This window comes from Ranitomeya imitator, chromosome 8 (assembly GCF_032444005.1).
Source record: "Ranitomeya imitator isolate aRanImi1 chromosome 8, aRanImi1.pri, whole genome shotgun sequence".
Lineage (NCBI taxonomy): Eukaryota > Metazoa > Chordata > Amphibia > Anura > Dendrobatidae > Ranitomeya > Ranitomeya imitator.
The window spans coordinates 144,842,873-144,856,253 of NC_091289.1; the positions used below are offsets into that span (position 1 = coordinate 144,842,873).

Genomic DNA, 13,381 nt, shown 5'->3' on the forward strand with positions numbered 1-13,381 from the left:
AAGGAAAACATGGCCTTCACCACACCGATGAGTCTCTGTGAATTCAACTACATGCCGTTCGGACTGTGCAACGCACCAGGAACATTTCAGAGGATGATGGAGTGCTGTCTTGGGCACAAGAATTTCGAAACCGTCTTGCTGTACCTGGACAATGTTATTGTCTTCTCCAAGACCATCTGAAGCACATGGACGAGGTGTTTGAAGCCCTGTCCAACTTTGGCTTGAAGGTAAAACCATCTAAATGTCACCTGTTGAATCCCAAAGTGCAGTACCTGGGCCATGTGGTAAGCTCTGAAGGAGTGGCACCAGACCCTGATAAGGTCACTGTGATCAAGAACTGGCCAAAGCCCAGCAACCTCCATGAAGTACGGCTGTTCCTCGGGTTGGTAGGCTACCACAGAAGATTTATCAAGACTTCACCAAGATAGCCACACCACTACAAGACCTGTTAGTGGGCCAATCCAGGAAAACCAAGGGTAAGAATTCCCCATTTCACTGGGATGACGGGCTGGAGAGATTATTGACTCGATTGAAGTTGGCTCTCATGGGACATGAGGTACTGGCTTACCCTGAATATGACCAACCGTTTGTGCTGTACACGGACACCAGCAACATGGGACTGGGAGCCTTGTTGTCCCATGTACAGAAAGGCAAAGAAAGGGTAATTACCTATGCCAGCAGGAAGCTTCGCCCCACAGAAAGGAACCCTGAAAAATATAGTTCCTTTAAGCTGGAGTTCCTCGCCATCGTCTAGGCGGTGACAGAGAGGTTCAAGCACTATCTGGCCTCGGCAAGATTCATCGTCTTCACGGGCAACAATCCACTGACACACCTGGAAACAACAAAACTAGGTGCTTTGGAGCAGCGATGGATGGCCCGGTTGTCCAATAATAAATTCACCATCAAGTACCGTGCAGGGCACAAGAATGCGAATGTGTTGTCCAGGATGCCCAATTTGCCAGAGATGGGAGAAGATTCAGAAACACTCGAAGAAACAGAGTTGCCAGTTTTCCATCGCCCTAAGGCAACTCAGTATTCCCATTATGTGAGGAACAGGCACAGAAACAAGCAAGAAGCCACCCTGAACCCATTGCCCCACCATGGGTGGTCAGAGACAAAGGACAGTTACCCCGCGGGCCGTCTGGTCAGGGAGCTGCTGATGCAAGCCAATTCGCACCCTGGTCTAGATTCTCCACAAGAGACTTAACAGCTGTGGAAAGAAAAAGGCAAACTGTTTATGTACGATGGTAAGCTGTGTCGGAGGAGTATTGACCCACGCACTCTCAAGCTGGTCTGGCAGATAGTGGTCCCAAGACAAGATGCGCCATTGGTTTTGAAAGCATACTACGATGGAGCAGGACACTTTGGATGGAAGAAGTTAGAGACACTACTTCGTGGAAGGTTCTACTGGATTGGCATGAGGTGGTGCCGAGAGTGTGGCCCATGTAGCTTATGCAGAAAGGACCATGACAGCCAGATGGCTCCCCTACAGTCCATAGTCACTAAACAGCCACTTGAACTGGTGGCCTTAGACCACGTGAAGCCAACTTCAAGCCGGTCAGGCTATGTCTACACTTTGACTATTGTGGACCATTACTCCAGATTCCTGGTAGTTGTACCTGTCAAGGATCAGACAGCAAAGACAGCAGCCAGAGTCTTCCAACAGCACTTCTGTAGACCGCATGGATATCCTGAAAAAGTACTCACTGATCAAGGACCAGCCTTTGAAGCAGAAGTGTTTCAAGAATTCTGCAACCTGTACGGATGCAAAAAGACAAGAACAACTCCGCATCAACCGCAAACCACCGGAATGTGTGAAAAGATGAACCAAGTAGTGACTTACTGAAGACCTTGCCTTTACATGAAAGAAACTTATGGCCAGAAAAGTTACCAGACTTTGTAGATTTGTACAACCACATCCCAGTGAATTCCACCAACTGCACTCCAGCATACCTAATGAGAGGAAAATCTAGTAAACTACCAGTTGATCTAGATATGGGAGTCCTAACCCCAGAAAATACCTCACTTGATGCCGATTGGGATATTGAGAGACAACAAAAGTACCGCCAAGTACAAGAGTGCGTCGAAAGAAGTCTATCACAAGCAAGACAAAAACAAGACAGAGACTATAACCAACGTGCCCCTGCAATTCCCTTGTCACTAGGTGAACAAGTGCTAAAACATAAAAGACGACTGCACAAACTTGACGACCAGTGGGAAGCAGAACCATATGCTATCCTACCTTCAAACATCGACAACACGAAAGTATGCCTTATAAGTAAAGATGGAGGAGAAACTTCAACTGCAGTATCCAGAGATCATCTCAAAATATGCCCTGACAAACTGAGGAACAAAGAAGAAAATCCAGGAACTTCTCAACCAATGGAAGAAGATGAAAAGAAAATCCACACCGTTCTTGGAGATTTTCCCCAGTCTTGACTCAAGTGCATCAGGCCATAGTGATACCTGTCTTGACTTTTCCTCAGCTGGAAATACCAGAACAAAATGTGATTCCAGACCATCCTGAATCAGAAGAGACTTTACACCAGCAGCTTCAAGCAGCAAATGTCACCCCAGCAGTGGAATCAGACAATCCACCCTCTGCTATTGGTGAATCTGTCAGACCTATGGTGAATCTAAGAATACGCAGATGCTTGCCCAGTTTGCCAATACAATGCAGGCATACAACTAGTACACACACTAGTGGGTCCACTACAGTAACAGCAGACATGTTAGATCAGGAACTACGCAGGTCTACCCGTAGTACCAAAGGTCAATTCCTAGCCAGGTACAGGGACTAAAAATGTCAATAATTGCTGTTACCTGTTTGCATTGCTTGCTTACATTTGTTACAGGTTTAAAATGGACAATAGGGTAATGGACAGTGAATTACCCAAAAACTTTGTATTTGTACATAGTTGGCACCCTCAAGGTGCACCCTGGTTCTACCCACTTGCCGTCCTGGGTAGGGCCTTGCTTGCTTGTTTCTTCACAGACCTGAAGCAAAACCGTCTGGTGTGGTGAACCCTGGGTCTGGATACACCTTGTAGCCCACCCAAGGACTATGTTAAGGGTTATGACGGGTGCCTCACATCAGTACTTTCATTTATAAACAAGGACACACTGGTATAAGACCAGATGTACTTTTATAAACTTGTTTTTGCAACGTTTAAGCATCAATACCTCCCATAAAGGGAAGCCAAAGTTTTATAATTGTTCCAATGTGTTTTTCAAAAATGTTTTTCAAAATGTTTGCATTATTTAACCCCCTATAAATACATTCTGATCTGGAGGGAAATGGTTCAGAAAGTTACAGACAGAGAAAGGGGCAGACCGACATAGAGTGTCAGAACGTCTGAAGGGGTCCTGTAGTCTGAGGTACTACAGCCCCTAGAGAAAGAGACATACAGAAGGAAAGTACATCGTTTAGTGAGCGTGCAGGGGAGCGAAGCACAGGAGCGTGACATCAGGGGAGACCAGCTGCGAATGAACTATTTCTCTTTGAAGCACAGATCACAGGTAGCCGGGACACCGAGGCTTTTGTGGGACTCTAAGTCACATAGCAGAGATCGGCAGGACAACTGAATTGCAAGTTACCTGTCCACCACACACCTGAAAACACAGTAACACATAGAGCCCGGGGCGTGATAGAGCCCCTGTAAAAAGGCTCGAGTTACCTGTCATACAAGTATTGCCCTATCCTATATGGGGGACAGAGAGAAGAATTGTGAGGACCTTATCGGAAGCCAAAGCCAGTAAGGGACTACAACACCACCGCGCTAGAGGAAGGCTTTAACTCCACCTGGTAAGGGGGACTCTGGATTCACTTCCAAGCCGGCTGGACCCTGCCTGCCCTGTGATCTGGTACCCTGGACTGTGGCTGCCTGAAGTCTTCAGTAAACCAGGTAAAGAGACTGCAAACCTGTGTCCTCGTTCTTTTTTGTACCATTCACCATCTTCCATCTACAGACCGGGAGCCCTGGGGATATACTTCACCTGTGGAAGTTACACCATCTAGCTGCCATAACATAACCCCAGAGGACCCCTTAAAGCAACATCGGTTCCCACTGACTGAATACCACAGGTGGCTTCATGAACATAAACTTTATTCAAAATCTCCCTACTACATGGGCGCCCAGGGCCACGGACCAGGTCGCCACTGTGACATCCCCCTGTGAACACCGGACCCGGTACCGGGTACCCCACGGCCCTGGCGGGCAACTCATGGATGCGACTCCCCTCCCATAGGCGTGGAGCGCATATTCATTACTTTAATGAGTAGTACAATGTGACCGCTCAACACTGGAAGGAGCTGCAGGCCCCCAGATGAAGCAGGGAAGTGCAGAGACCGCACCAGAAGGGTGAGTATAACGGGGGAGGGTGAGCCATGCGATATTCACCTGTCTCCGTTCCACCACCGGGCTGTGTCTTTTGCATCCTCTGGCTGTGACGATCAGGTCACAGGGATCAATGGCATGTTTAGTGCGCGCCCTCTGCCTGAACAGTCACTGCAGAGCCCCGGAAGACACAGCGGCACGCGGGGGTGGTATGGGGACAAGAGAATATCGCAAGTGTCGGGGGCCTGAGCCAGCGGCAACTCCAGCACATGTGGGGGTCGCCTGGTTGCTAGGCAACCCCCACATGTACTTATGCTGGCTAACAGATGTAAATCATTCAGCTGCGGCAAGAAAAACAAAATCTCCGAGCACTAAAAAATACTCGGAGGACCCCCGAGCATGCTCGAGAAATCTTGAGTAACGAGTATATTTGCTCATCACTAGTAGTCATGGCTACTTGCAGACATGTGCGGCATTTGCGGTGAGACAAAAAAAACACTGCTAGCAGCGTTTTTTCCCCATTGCTGCAATTACCGCATTTGCCGCACATGTCCGAAATTCCCATAGGGAATGAATGAGGCCGAACGCAGTGTTGCCGTAAGTGATCTGTTACGCGGAAGATGCAGAAAAACTGCCAGATCTGCTGCAAAAGGCTACTTTCACATCAGCGATTTTGGCCAAAGTCACTGCCGATAGTGTCATACTCACCAATGGGGGAGGCAGCACTAAAAGTGCCAAGGGCAGTATAAACTCTAAATACGGTCCTGGTTGTTCTGTATGTAGGCGTACTTCACCATTTGCAATTATGGAACTTGTATTTAGGAGGACTTTTATTCCTATTCAGCGTTATGTTCCCAGTCTTGCTATTTATGCCTAGTGACTATTTTGATTGTCATTTATGGCTCAGACAGGAATATCTATCACCATGAACAATGCAGAAGTTGCCAGGAGTTCTGAAATAGCCAAATGGGCCGCACTACACTATTTCCATAACTCCCATTCAAGAGAATCCTTGATATTGAAGTACTGAGTTACACCCTTTCTATAAGGCCTCATTCAGATTTTTCATGAATGAGAAAAACAGTTTTATCATGATTTTCATCAGAGCTCCGTCAGATTTTCCCAGGAATGTCATATGATATTTATCAGTTTTGATCAGATGAGAAAAAAAAAGTTTCTCCACCTTCTCCTATCTAACAGTCCTTGAAAAAAAGATATTTTTCACAGACCCATAGACTTAAAGAATTGACAAGTTTGATTCAACACTCAACGATCAATAATGGACATGCCTCTGTGATTTTTCACGTACCATACGGTCCGCCAAATTAACTGACATGTGACTATCTCACTGATACGAAAAACACGGATAGCACTCAGAAATGAAAACCCAACGTCTCAATGAGCCCTAACTCAGGTGTCCATTTTTAGAAGTATTTTATGATATCTTAAGATACCTGCAATTTTGTAAAATAGAAACATATGATAGGTTCTTTAACAGTTTATATGTGCATTATGTTGGAAACGCTAAATTTATGGTGTCAATTCTCGAACATTGTTAAAGTGAAGAATAAAACAAGGGCACTTTATGCAATATTGCTATAAAGTTATATGTTTAAATCAGCCTTCAATGTTAAATGACCTCATACGTCAGCGTTATAAAAAGATCTGACTGCCTACTAGTGATCTGCACCAACAGTAGGCATAAGTGCCATAAGTAGGACCCATCCTACACACAGACGGCGAGCCGCGGGCAGAAGATCCACCAAGACAATGCAGATCACATTCAGTTTTATTGTATTTCTTCACTTATTTTCAATGCTGCAGAGTTCATTTATTCAGCTGAACAATGGCAGCTATGAAGATATAGTCTTTGCAATCAACCCTGGACTACAGGAAAATGACCTGCTAATTGAAAAAATTAAGGTAGGACTGATATTTTAAATAATACAAAAAAATCCCTTATTTTCAGCTAATGGAGGGTAGCAGTGATTACAGAATACTCCTTTATTAGGTCAGTATAGCCTATCTACAGCAGGAACCTACTTTATGGAAGGAATGGGTCTGTCCCACCAGAAAACCAGAGAACCTTCTACTGCACTAAGCTTTGATTTGGGAATTAATCACTTGTGATTCTTTCTTATTGGTTGATTGACATCAGAATAATGTTCTCTGTTGGACCAAGGATCTTCAGTCCCAAATACCTCTTTGGTACCAACTTACATAGTAGTTGTACTATACTGTAAATACATTCTTATTTTTTTTTAAGTTCTGGGGTCTATCCCAGTACATGTCAATTGGTGATGAATTTATACTTCATTTAAGCTGGTTCCACATCCCTTTATTATTTCCCCGTCCTTCAAAAGCAACTCATATTTTTTCAATGTGCTGGACCCATTTTTGGCCCATTTGTCAGCTTTTACATTCTTTTTTCATGTGTTAAGTTTTTTTTAGTTCTTCTACCCATTTAACAGTAAAGGATGGAGAGCACATCCTTGTGCTATTCGTTTTTTCTCTGAGCCATTGACTTGCATTGGTGACCTTGATCTACAACATGGATCATAGTAGGACGTGTCTCCTTTACTTGCTCTTTTTCCCTTTTCAAAGGACACGTGAAAAGGCAAACTCATTGTAATAGGTCTGTGATCTATCCATAAAAGTAATAGATATCGTACCGAAAAAAAACCAAAAACTGATGCCAATGCAACCGCCACGTTTTCCAAGGCGAAAACTCTTCAAGGAAATGCCAGCGGCTCTGAATAGTCTTGGAAAAGCTGTTTTGATGTTGGTTTTCTGGTGGCTCAACTTCCAACGCCTTTGCTCTATTTTTTAAAGTTTTTAGTGCAGACAGCTTCAAGACGAAGTCACCCAAAGAATTAACATGTTACTTCTTTTATAGGAGTTGTCAGTGTGACTGCAGACTTATGAATTCCCTCAGCGCATGTACTGTGCTCTGTGGGGATTCGCCGCTTTCAGACCCAAGACTGGAGGATATGCATGAGTTATACATAATCCCGGCCAGTGAGCGTGGGCCTCACTCCATTCACTTTTATTGAACAAGGCCTCTCCCCCTGGCCGGGAGTATGTATAACTCATATATATCCTTCAGTTCCAGGTCTGAAATCGGCGAATCCCCGCAGTGAGTGCTTTGGGGGGATTCATAAGTCATAAGGGGATTTGGGCCGGACAACCCCTTTGACCTCTGCAAAATGGAATATGTGCACAACAGCGCCGTTTTGACATTGCTGTAGACTATGTTTTGTGGCAGTTTTGTACATTTTTCCTACTTGGAATCAACCTGAAAAATAATTATTTTTATAATTGGACAGGTACTTTCCTCACATGCCTGAAATAGCTTTAGCATCATATAACTTCCAGTTTGTCTCCAATCTAATTTCCTAGGACAGATTTCTTATTTCCTCATTGCTGGATAGATGAATGAATGGTCAGATTTTGTGAGAGGTGAAGGTACAGTATTTTAGTTGTGGTTGATTTGCTAACTTCAACTACAGAGCGTTGTATCTCATTTCTATGCTAGCAAATGGTGAAAGAAGCATCAGCTTACCTATTCCAAGCTACAGAGAACCGACTTTCCATAAAAAACGTGAAGATTCTAATTCCATTAACTTGGACGTTAAAAACCAGCTATGAAGCAAGTACAAAAGAAAGTTATGAAAAGGTAATAAGCTTTTCCTTACCCTGAATATATATCAATAGGTAAGTTTTAAACATTTCTTTCAACATATAGAAGGTATTACTGTGGCCACAACATTGACCCTTTAACAACCATGAAATGTTTTGTTTTTTTCGTTTTTGCTCTTCACTCTTCTTTTTCCAATTTTTCCATTACATTTATATTTTTCCATCGACACGGCCATGTTAGGGCTTGTTTATTGCGAGGCAAGCTGCAATTTCAATTCACACCGAGAATTTCAAGAAACAATGCATTGAAAAATGGTAACAAAAATTCCTAGTGAGCTGAATGGCGAAAAAAAAGCAATTCTGCTATTGTCCCTACAGCCTTCATTGCATGGTAAAAATTCCTTGAAGATATCATTGTCTAGGTTAGTGTAACTATGAAATACCATGCTGACGTAGATTTTTTTTCTTCTATTTATGTCTATGTACCCATGATGAGCTTTTGGTGACTTTTTTATGCTACAGAATTTTAAATTAGATTGCTTGTGTTTTTTCTTTGCGTTTTTGTGTGTTTTCTTTACACGCATTTTTATCACGTTTTTGATGCTGTGTTTTTGCCTCTTGTTGGTGAGTCATGCTGTAAATAAAGCTGATTTGCTTTTGATACTTCCTGGTACTTGGCTTTGACAAAACTTTACTGACATAGTTAGATGTGGATTACATGTGTTTTTGATGCCTTATCGCAGCGTAATTGCACTAAAAACCTATTTGTGTTTACTTGCATTTTTTCCGCATCTAATGCAAGTCTATGGGAAATATTTGAGCAGAAAACTCAGCGTATCTGAAAAAGAAATTAACATGTTGTGGATTTGAAACAAGCATTGAAGGTCAGTTTACGCTGAGTAAAAAAAGCTCAATGTGCATAAGATTTCTATAAATCCCATCCACTTTGCTGGAACTGTAAGACGCTGCGTTTTTAATGCAGCAAAAATACTCATCATCAAAAATCCATGAAAAGCTCATCGTGGGAAGGTAGCCTTACAGTTTACCATATTTTTTTAAAATATTTTGATAGAGTGGATTTTTATGGATGTACCGATACCAAATATGTTTATTTTTTCTTTTCTTAATTTTTAATGGGGAGAAATGGGGTTGATTTGAATTTTTGATCAGTAAATTGTCTCCTTGAAAACTCAATCTATATCTGAGCTTTAGAGGAACATCAAGATTGCAGAGATGGGGTCTTCAGCAGGACCCCGTCTGTCATAGTAGCCTATCAATTTTATTTTTTAACTATGGGCCTAAGAGTTAACGGGCAAATAGTTGTTAACTTCCTGCTTGTTCTACGTAGCATTGGCTCACAGCGGTCATGGACTGCTCCTGCCAGTGATTCAGCTGCTTTACAGAAACAGAGCAGAACATTTCCAGGTTTATTATAGAACAGTGATCTATAGAATCATTGCTTCCAGAGGAGTATATTGCTAACATACATGGTTGTATGGAGCACAAATAATCAAAAACATTGGTCACTCTGGCGCCTCCGATATCCTTGCAATGCCAGATTATTTTATTGCCCATGCCTAAAGTGCGCAGTAGAGAACACTAAAACCATTGAAAGCTTCATAATGAGCAGCCCTGAGCTAAAACCACTGAAAGGACAGTTGTAAAAAGAAGAAAACAAGTAATTTAAACCAAGAACGTACCTCATCTCAATTTACAATCAGAAACGGAAAAGTGTACAGACATTTAACCCCTTGTGGGACCACGTAGATGAAAATATAATTTTATTTCAAGAGCTAGAACACTTTAATTTTTCCATCAATGTAGCCAATGGCATCACTTGAAGCTTATGGGCTCCAATGCAAAATTTCCAATGGGACCCCCAATCACTGCAGTTCTTTACTAATATTGGTCTTTTCATATAGGACAAAGGGACTTTTTAGGCCCCCTAAGTTCCAGGGTCCGGGTGCGTTTGCAACCCCTGCAACTATTTTAGTTACACCTTTGTACCTTGTGTTTGCTGCACAAATTGTATTTTTGAATTGCGTTATTTTAGGGTACATATAATATACAGTATTAATAATCATTTCATTTTTTATACTTCATTATTTTGGAAGATGTAAAAAAACCCAGCAATTCTTTCATTTATTTATTTTTTGAGGGTTTACAGCATTCACCAAACGATATAAAAGAAAAAGTCAGTATATTCTGCAGCTCAGTACAATGTTGAGACAATTTCAAATACATTTCAATTACACAGTTTATATGTTTTATTCATTTTGCATAATAAAATACTTTATTACACTTTGTATATTCTATAGATGGAGCTGTGTGATGATGAGATTAATTTTTATGCATCACATTGGGGTACAGAGGACTTTTTAGTTGCCTTCTATTGCATTTTCTGCCAGATGGGATGAGCAAAAAATAGCAGTTCTTGTTTTAATTTTATAAAACCCCGTGGTTTCCACTATTGCTCTTGTCAGTGGCATATAAGGGGTTAAGTTGCCAGTATCACAGCTAGGCTTAATCCTGCACAAGAGCATGGTTATGCATTCTAGTCACCCATTTGCTGCTGCTGGTGCAGGAACTGGCACCTGACTCATTACTAGAGTCAAAGCAAAGTCTATATATTGACTGCAAGTCACATAGACAATACCACTATAAATCATAAATCTAACAAAGCAAAAGTGGAAAAAATAAAACGTAACTTTTATTTTGACTAAAGTCACACACACAAAAAAAACTTAAACCAAACACCCAAGTGGATAAAAATACTGGGGCTGAGTCTCAGGCAGTAGTGTAGTTACCACAGAGATTGATTATCCCCAGAAAGGACAGAATGATATCCTCCACAGTATATTGGAGATATCATAAAAACTAGAAATTGACATAAGAGCTGGAGTAAAATAACGTCAAACAGCACAAAACGTCAAACTAGTTGCATGAACAAGCAATAAAAGCCATCAATAACCGCATGTACACAGTGCCATTGATGGCTGTAAGTAATATAAAAAGGAACAATCTCACCGGTTCCAAGATGAGGGCCCAGGAGCACCGGATAATTTTCTGGTCAGAAGAAAGTCCGGAAAAATACCGGAGACGACAGTCCCTGTGTCAGTCCCTATGGGGCTATCGATAGACTATCCCCACAGCTCCTGCCCTTACAAGGGCAGACCACAGCTACCCCTGTCCAAACATGCTGTCTCTGCAGGACAGCATTGAGGGTGGCAGGACTTAGTGTCCCTCCTTTTTAGCACTCTATCTCCATGCACAAGAAAGTCCCCTGAAGATTCTGCTCAGATGAAACGCGTCGGGACGGACCATACAGGGAGAGTGCAGGGCATGTTTGGACAGGGGTAGCTGTGGTCTGCCCTTGTAAGGGCAGGAGCTGTGGGGATAGTCTATCGATAGCCCCATAGGGACTGACACAGGGACTGTCGTCTCCGGTATTTTTCCGGACTTTCTTCTGACCAGAAAATTATCCGGTGCTCCTGGGCCCTCATCTTGGAACCGGTGAGATTGTTCCTTTTTATATTACTTACAGCCATCAATGGCACTGTGTACATGCGGTTATTGATGGCTTTTATTGCTTGTTCATGCAACTAGTTTGACGTTTTGTGCTGTTTGACGTTATTTTACTCCAGCTCTTATGTCAATTTCTAGTTTTTATGATATCTCCAATATACTGTGGAGGATATCATTCTGTCCTTTCTGGGGATAATCAATCTCTGTGGTAACTACACTACTGCCTGAGACTCAGCCCCAGTATTTTTATCCACTTGGGTGTTTGGTTTAAGCACCTGACTCATTACACAATTCAGGAAACATGCTGTGTTGCTACTATACAGTGAAAATTTATCCACTGTGCAAGTTGGTTAACCATTACAGCTGCTATTATTGCATTTACAAGACTTCTTGACAACCTTTTCTACACCACTAAGCAACTATGGGGATTTTGTGCAAAAAAATGTGCAATATTTTGTGATTTTACCTTGCTTTTCCACTTTACAGAAGTGATTATGTTTAGCTTTTAGGTTGTGAACACAATTTAGAATTACGACTTTTGAAAAAATAAACGCACCAGTGCAGGTTGATTTCCAAGGCTGACCTCTTACTATGAGAGCAACTAATGGAGCTTGGTCCGATCACTGCTTTTTAACCATTTAAATGCTGCTGTTAGTCACTAAAAGCAGTATTTAAGTATCATGATTGCTAGTGCACTCGTACGTCGGCTCCCATCTCCACTCCAATGCAAAGTGATCACATGGTGTTAACGGGATGTACAATTGGCTGCTTATAGCACACATGGCTGACATCTTTGGACATGTTTACATTGAGATTAACTCTCACTTCAGTGGCTCCATTAGGACTTATGGTAAGGAAACACGGCACTCAGTAGATATGAGGGTTGGCGGTGCTCAAGTAGGGTGTCCACCCCGTATATTAAAGATGAATGAAACTTGGCACTCAATTTTTGAGAAGAAAAGCTTCTTAGTTTATTGATGCATCCAGACAAACAAAACCGCTAAACGTTTTCGGTCCACACCGGACCTTCGTCAGAGCGTTTCTAAGACATTGACTGGATGAGAAAGCTAATAAGCCTGAATGAGCGTCAGCCAGAGCACGGGATATAGGAGCTGCAGTCTGCTGCAGGATCACAAAGGAAGGTGAAGTGCCAGAGGAGAGGCACAAAGCCTGGAGGGAGTAACGGCGCTGGATCCTGAGCGCTAGTAGTGCAGAGCAGAGGAGAGCGACGCTGGGCCTGTGTGATTTAAAATGCCAGGACTGAATTTCAGCCCCAGTCCGTACCTGCCAAAAACAATGAGGGAATTGTTTTTTTTACCATTTCGCTACTTTACTTTCTTTTTCCTATTTTTCCTATTTTCAAGTACATTATATGATAACATGATTGGTGTTATTCAAATCTTCAGCTTGTCCCACAAAAATCATGCCCTCATATGGCTATGATAATGGAAAAATATAAAGTTATGACTTTTAGGAAAAGTGGATGAAAAAATTAAAGAGCAAAAATTATTAAAGATTAAAGATTAAAAAAGTACTCTTGGTAATGGATGACTGACCCCATGTGTCTAGTTAGGAAACAGACAATGGAGTATAACTTAGGCCTCTTCCACACATCAGTTTCTCTGGTATATGTGGTGACAGTTTTCACATGTACCGATGACACTAACACATATAGACCCATTCAAAAGAATGGGTCTGTGCACATGTCAGTTTGTTTCCACAACCCATGTGTCCATGTGCCCCACACATAAACATGTCTGTTCTTTACTGTCAGCATGGGCCGCAAAACGTCTCGCACACATGCACACGGAGAACACACATCCGTGTGATACGCATCGACGCCGGGGAAAAAGCGCTACAGTAAGCACTGTTCCCCGATG

At 42.3% G+C, this 13,381-nt stretch overlaps 1 protein-coding gene across 1 annotated transcript in view; it reads left to right on the forward strand.

Annotated features, from left to right (window-relative positions):
- The first annotated feature begins 6,027 nt into the window (after window positions 1-6,027).
- The window catches only part of LOC138648036 (calcium-activated chloride channel regulator 1-like), a 71,193-nt gene continuing 63,839 nt past the window's right edge, over window positions 6,028-13,381 (forward strand). The window contains exons 1-2 of the mRNA XM_069737506.1: window positions 6,028-6,260; window positions 7,873-8,013. Of these exons, the coding sequence (XP_069593607.1) occupies window positions 6,108-6,260; window positions 7,873-8,013 (294 nt within the window). The 5' untranslated portion in view covers window positions 6,028-6,107. The remainder of the gene's footprint in view (window positions 6,261-7,872; window positions 8,014-13,381) is intronic.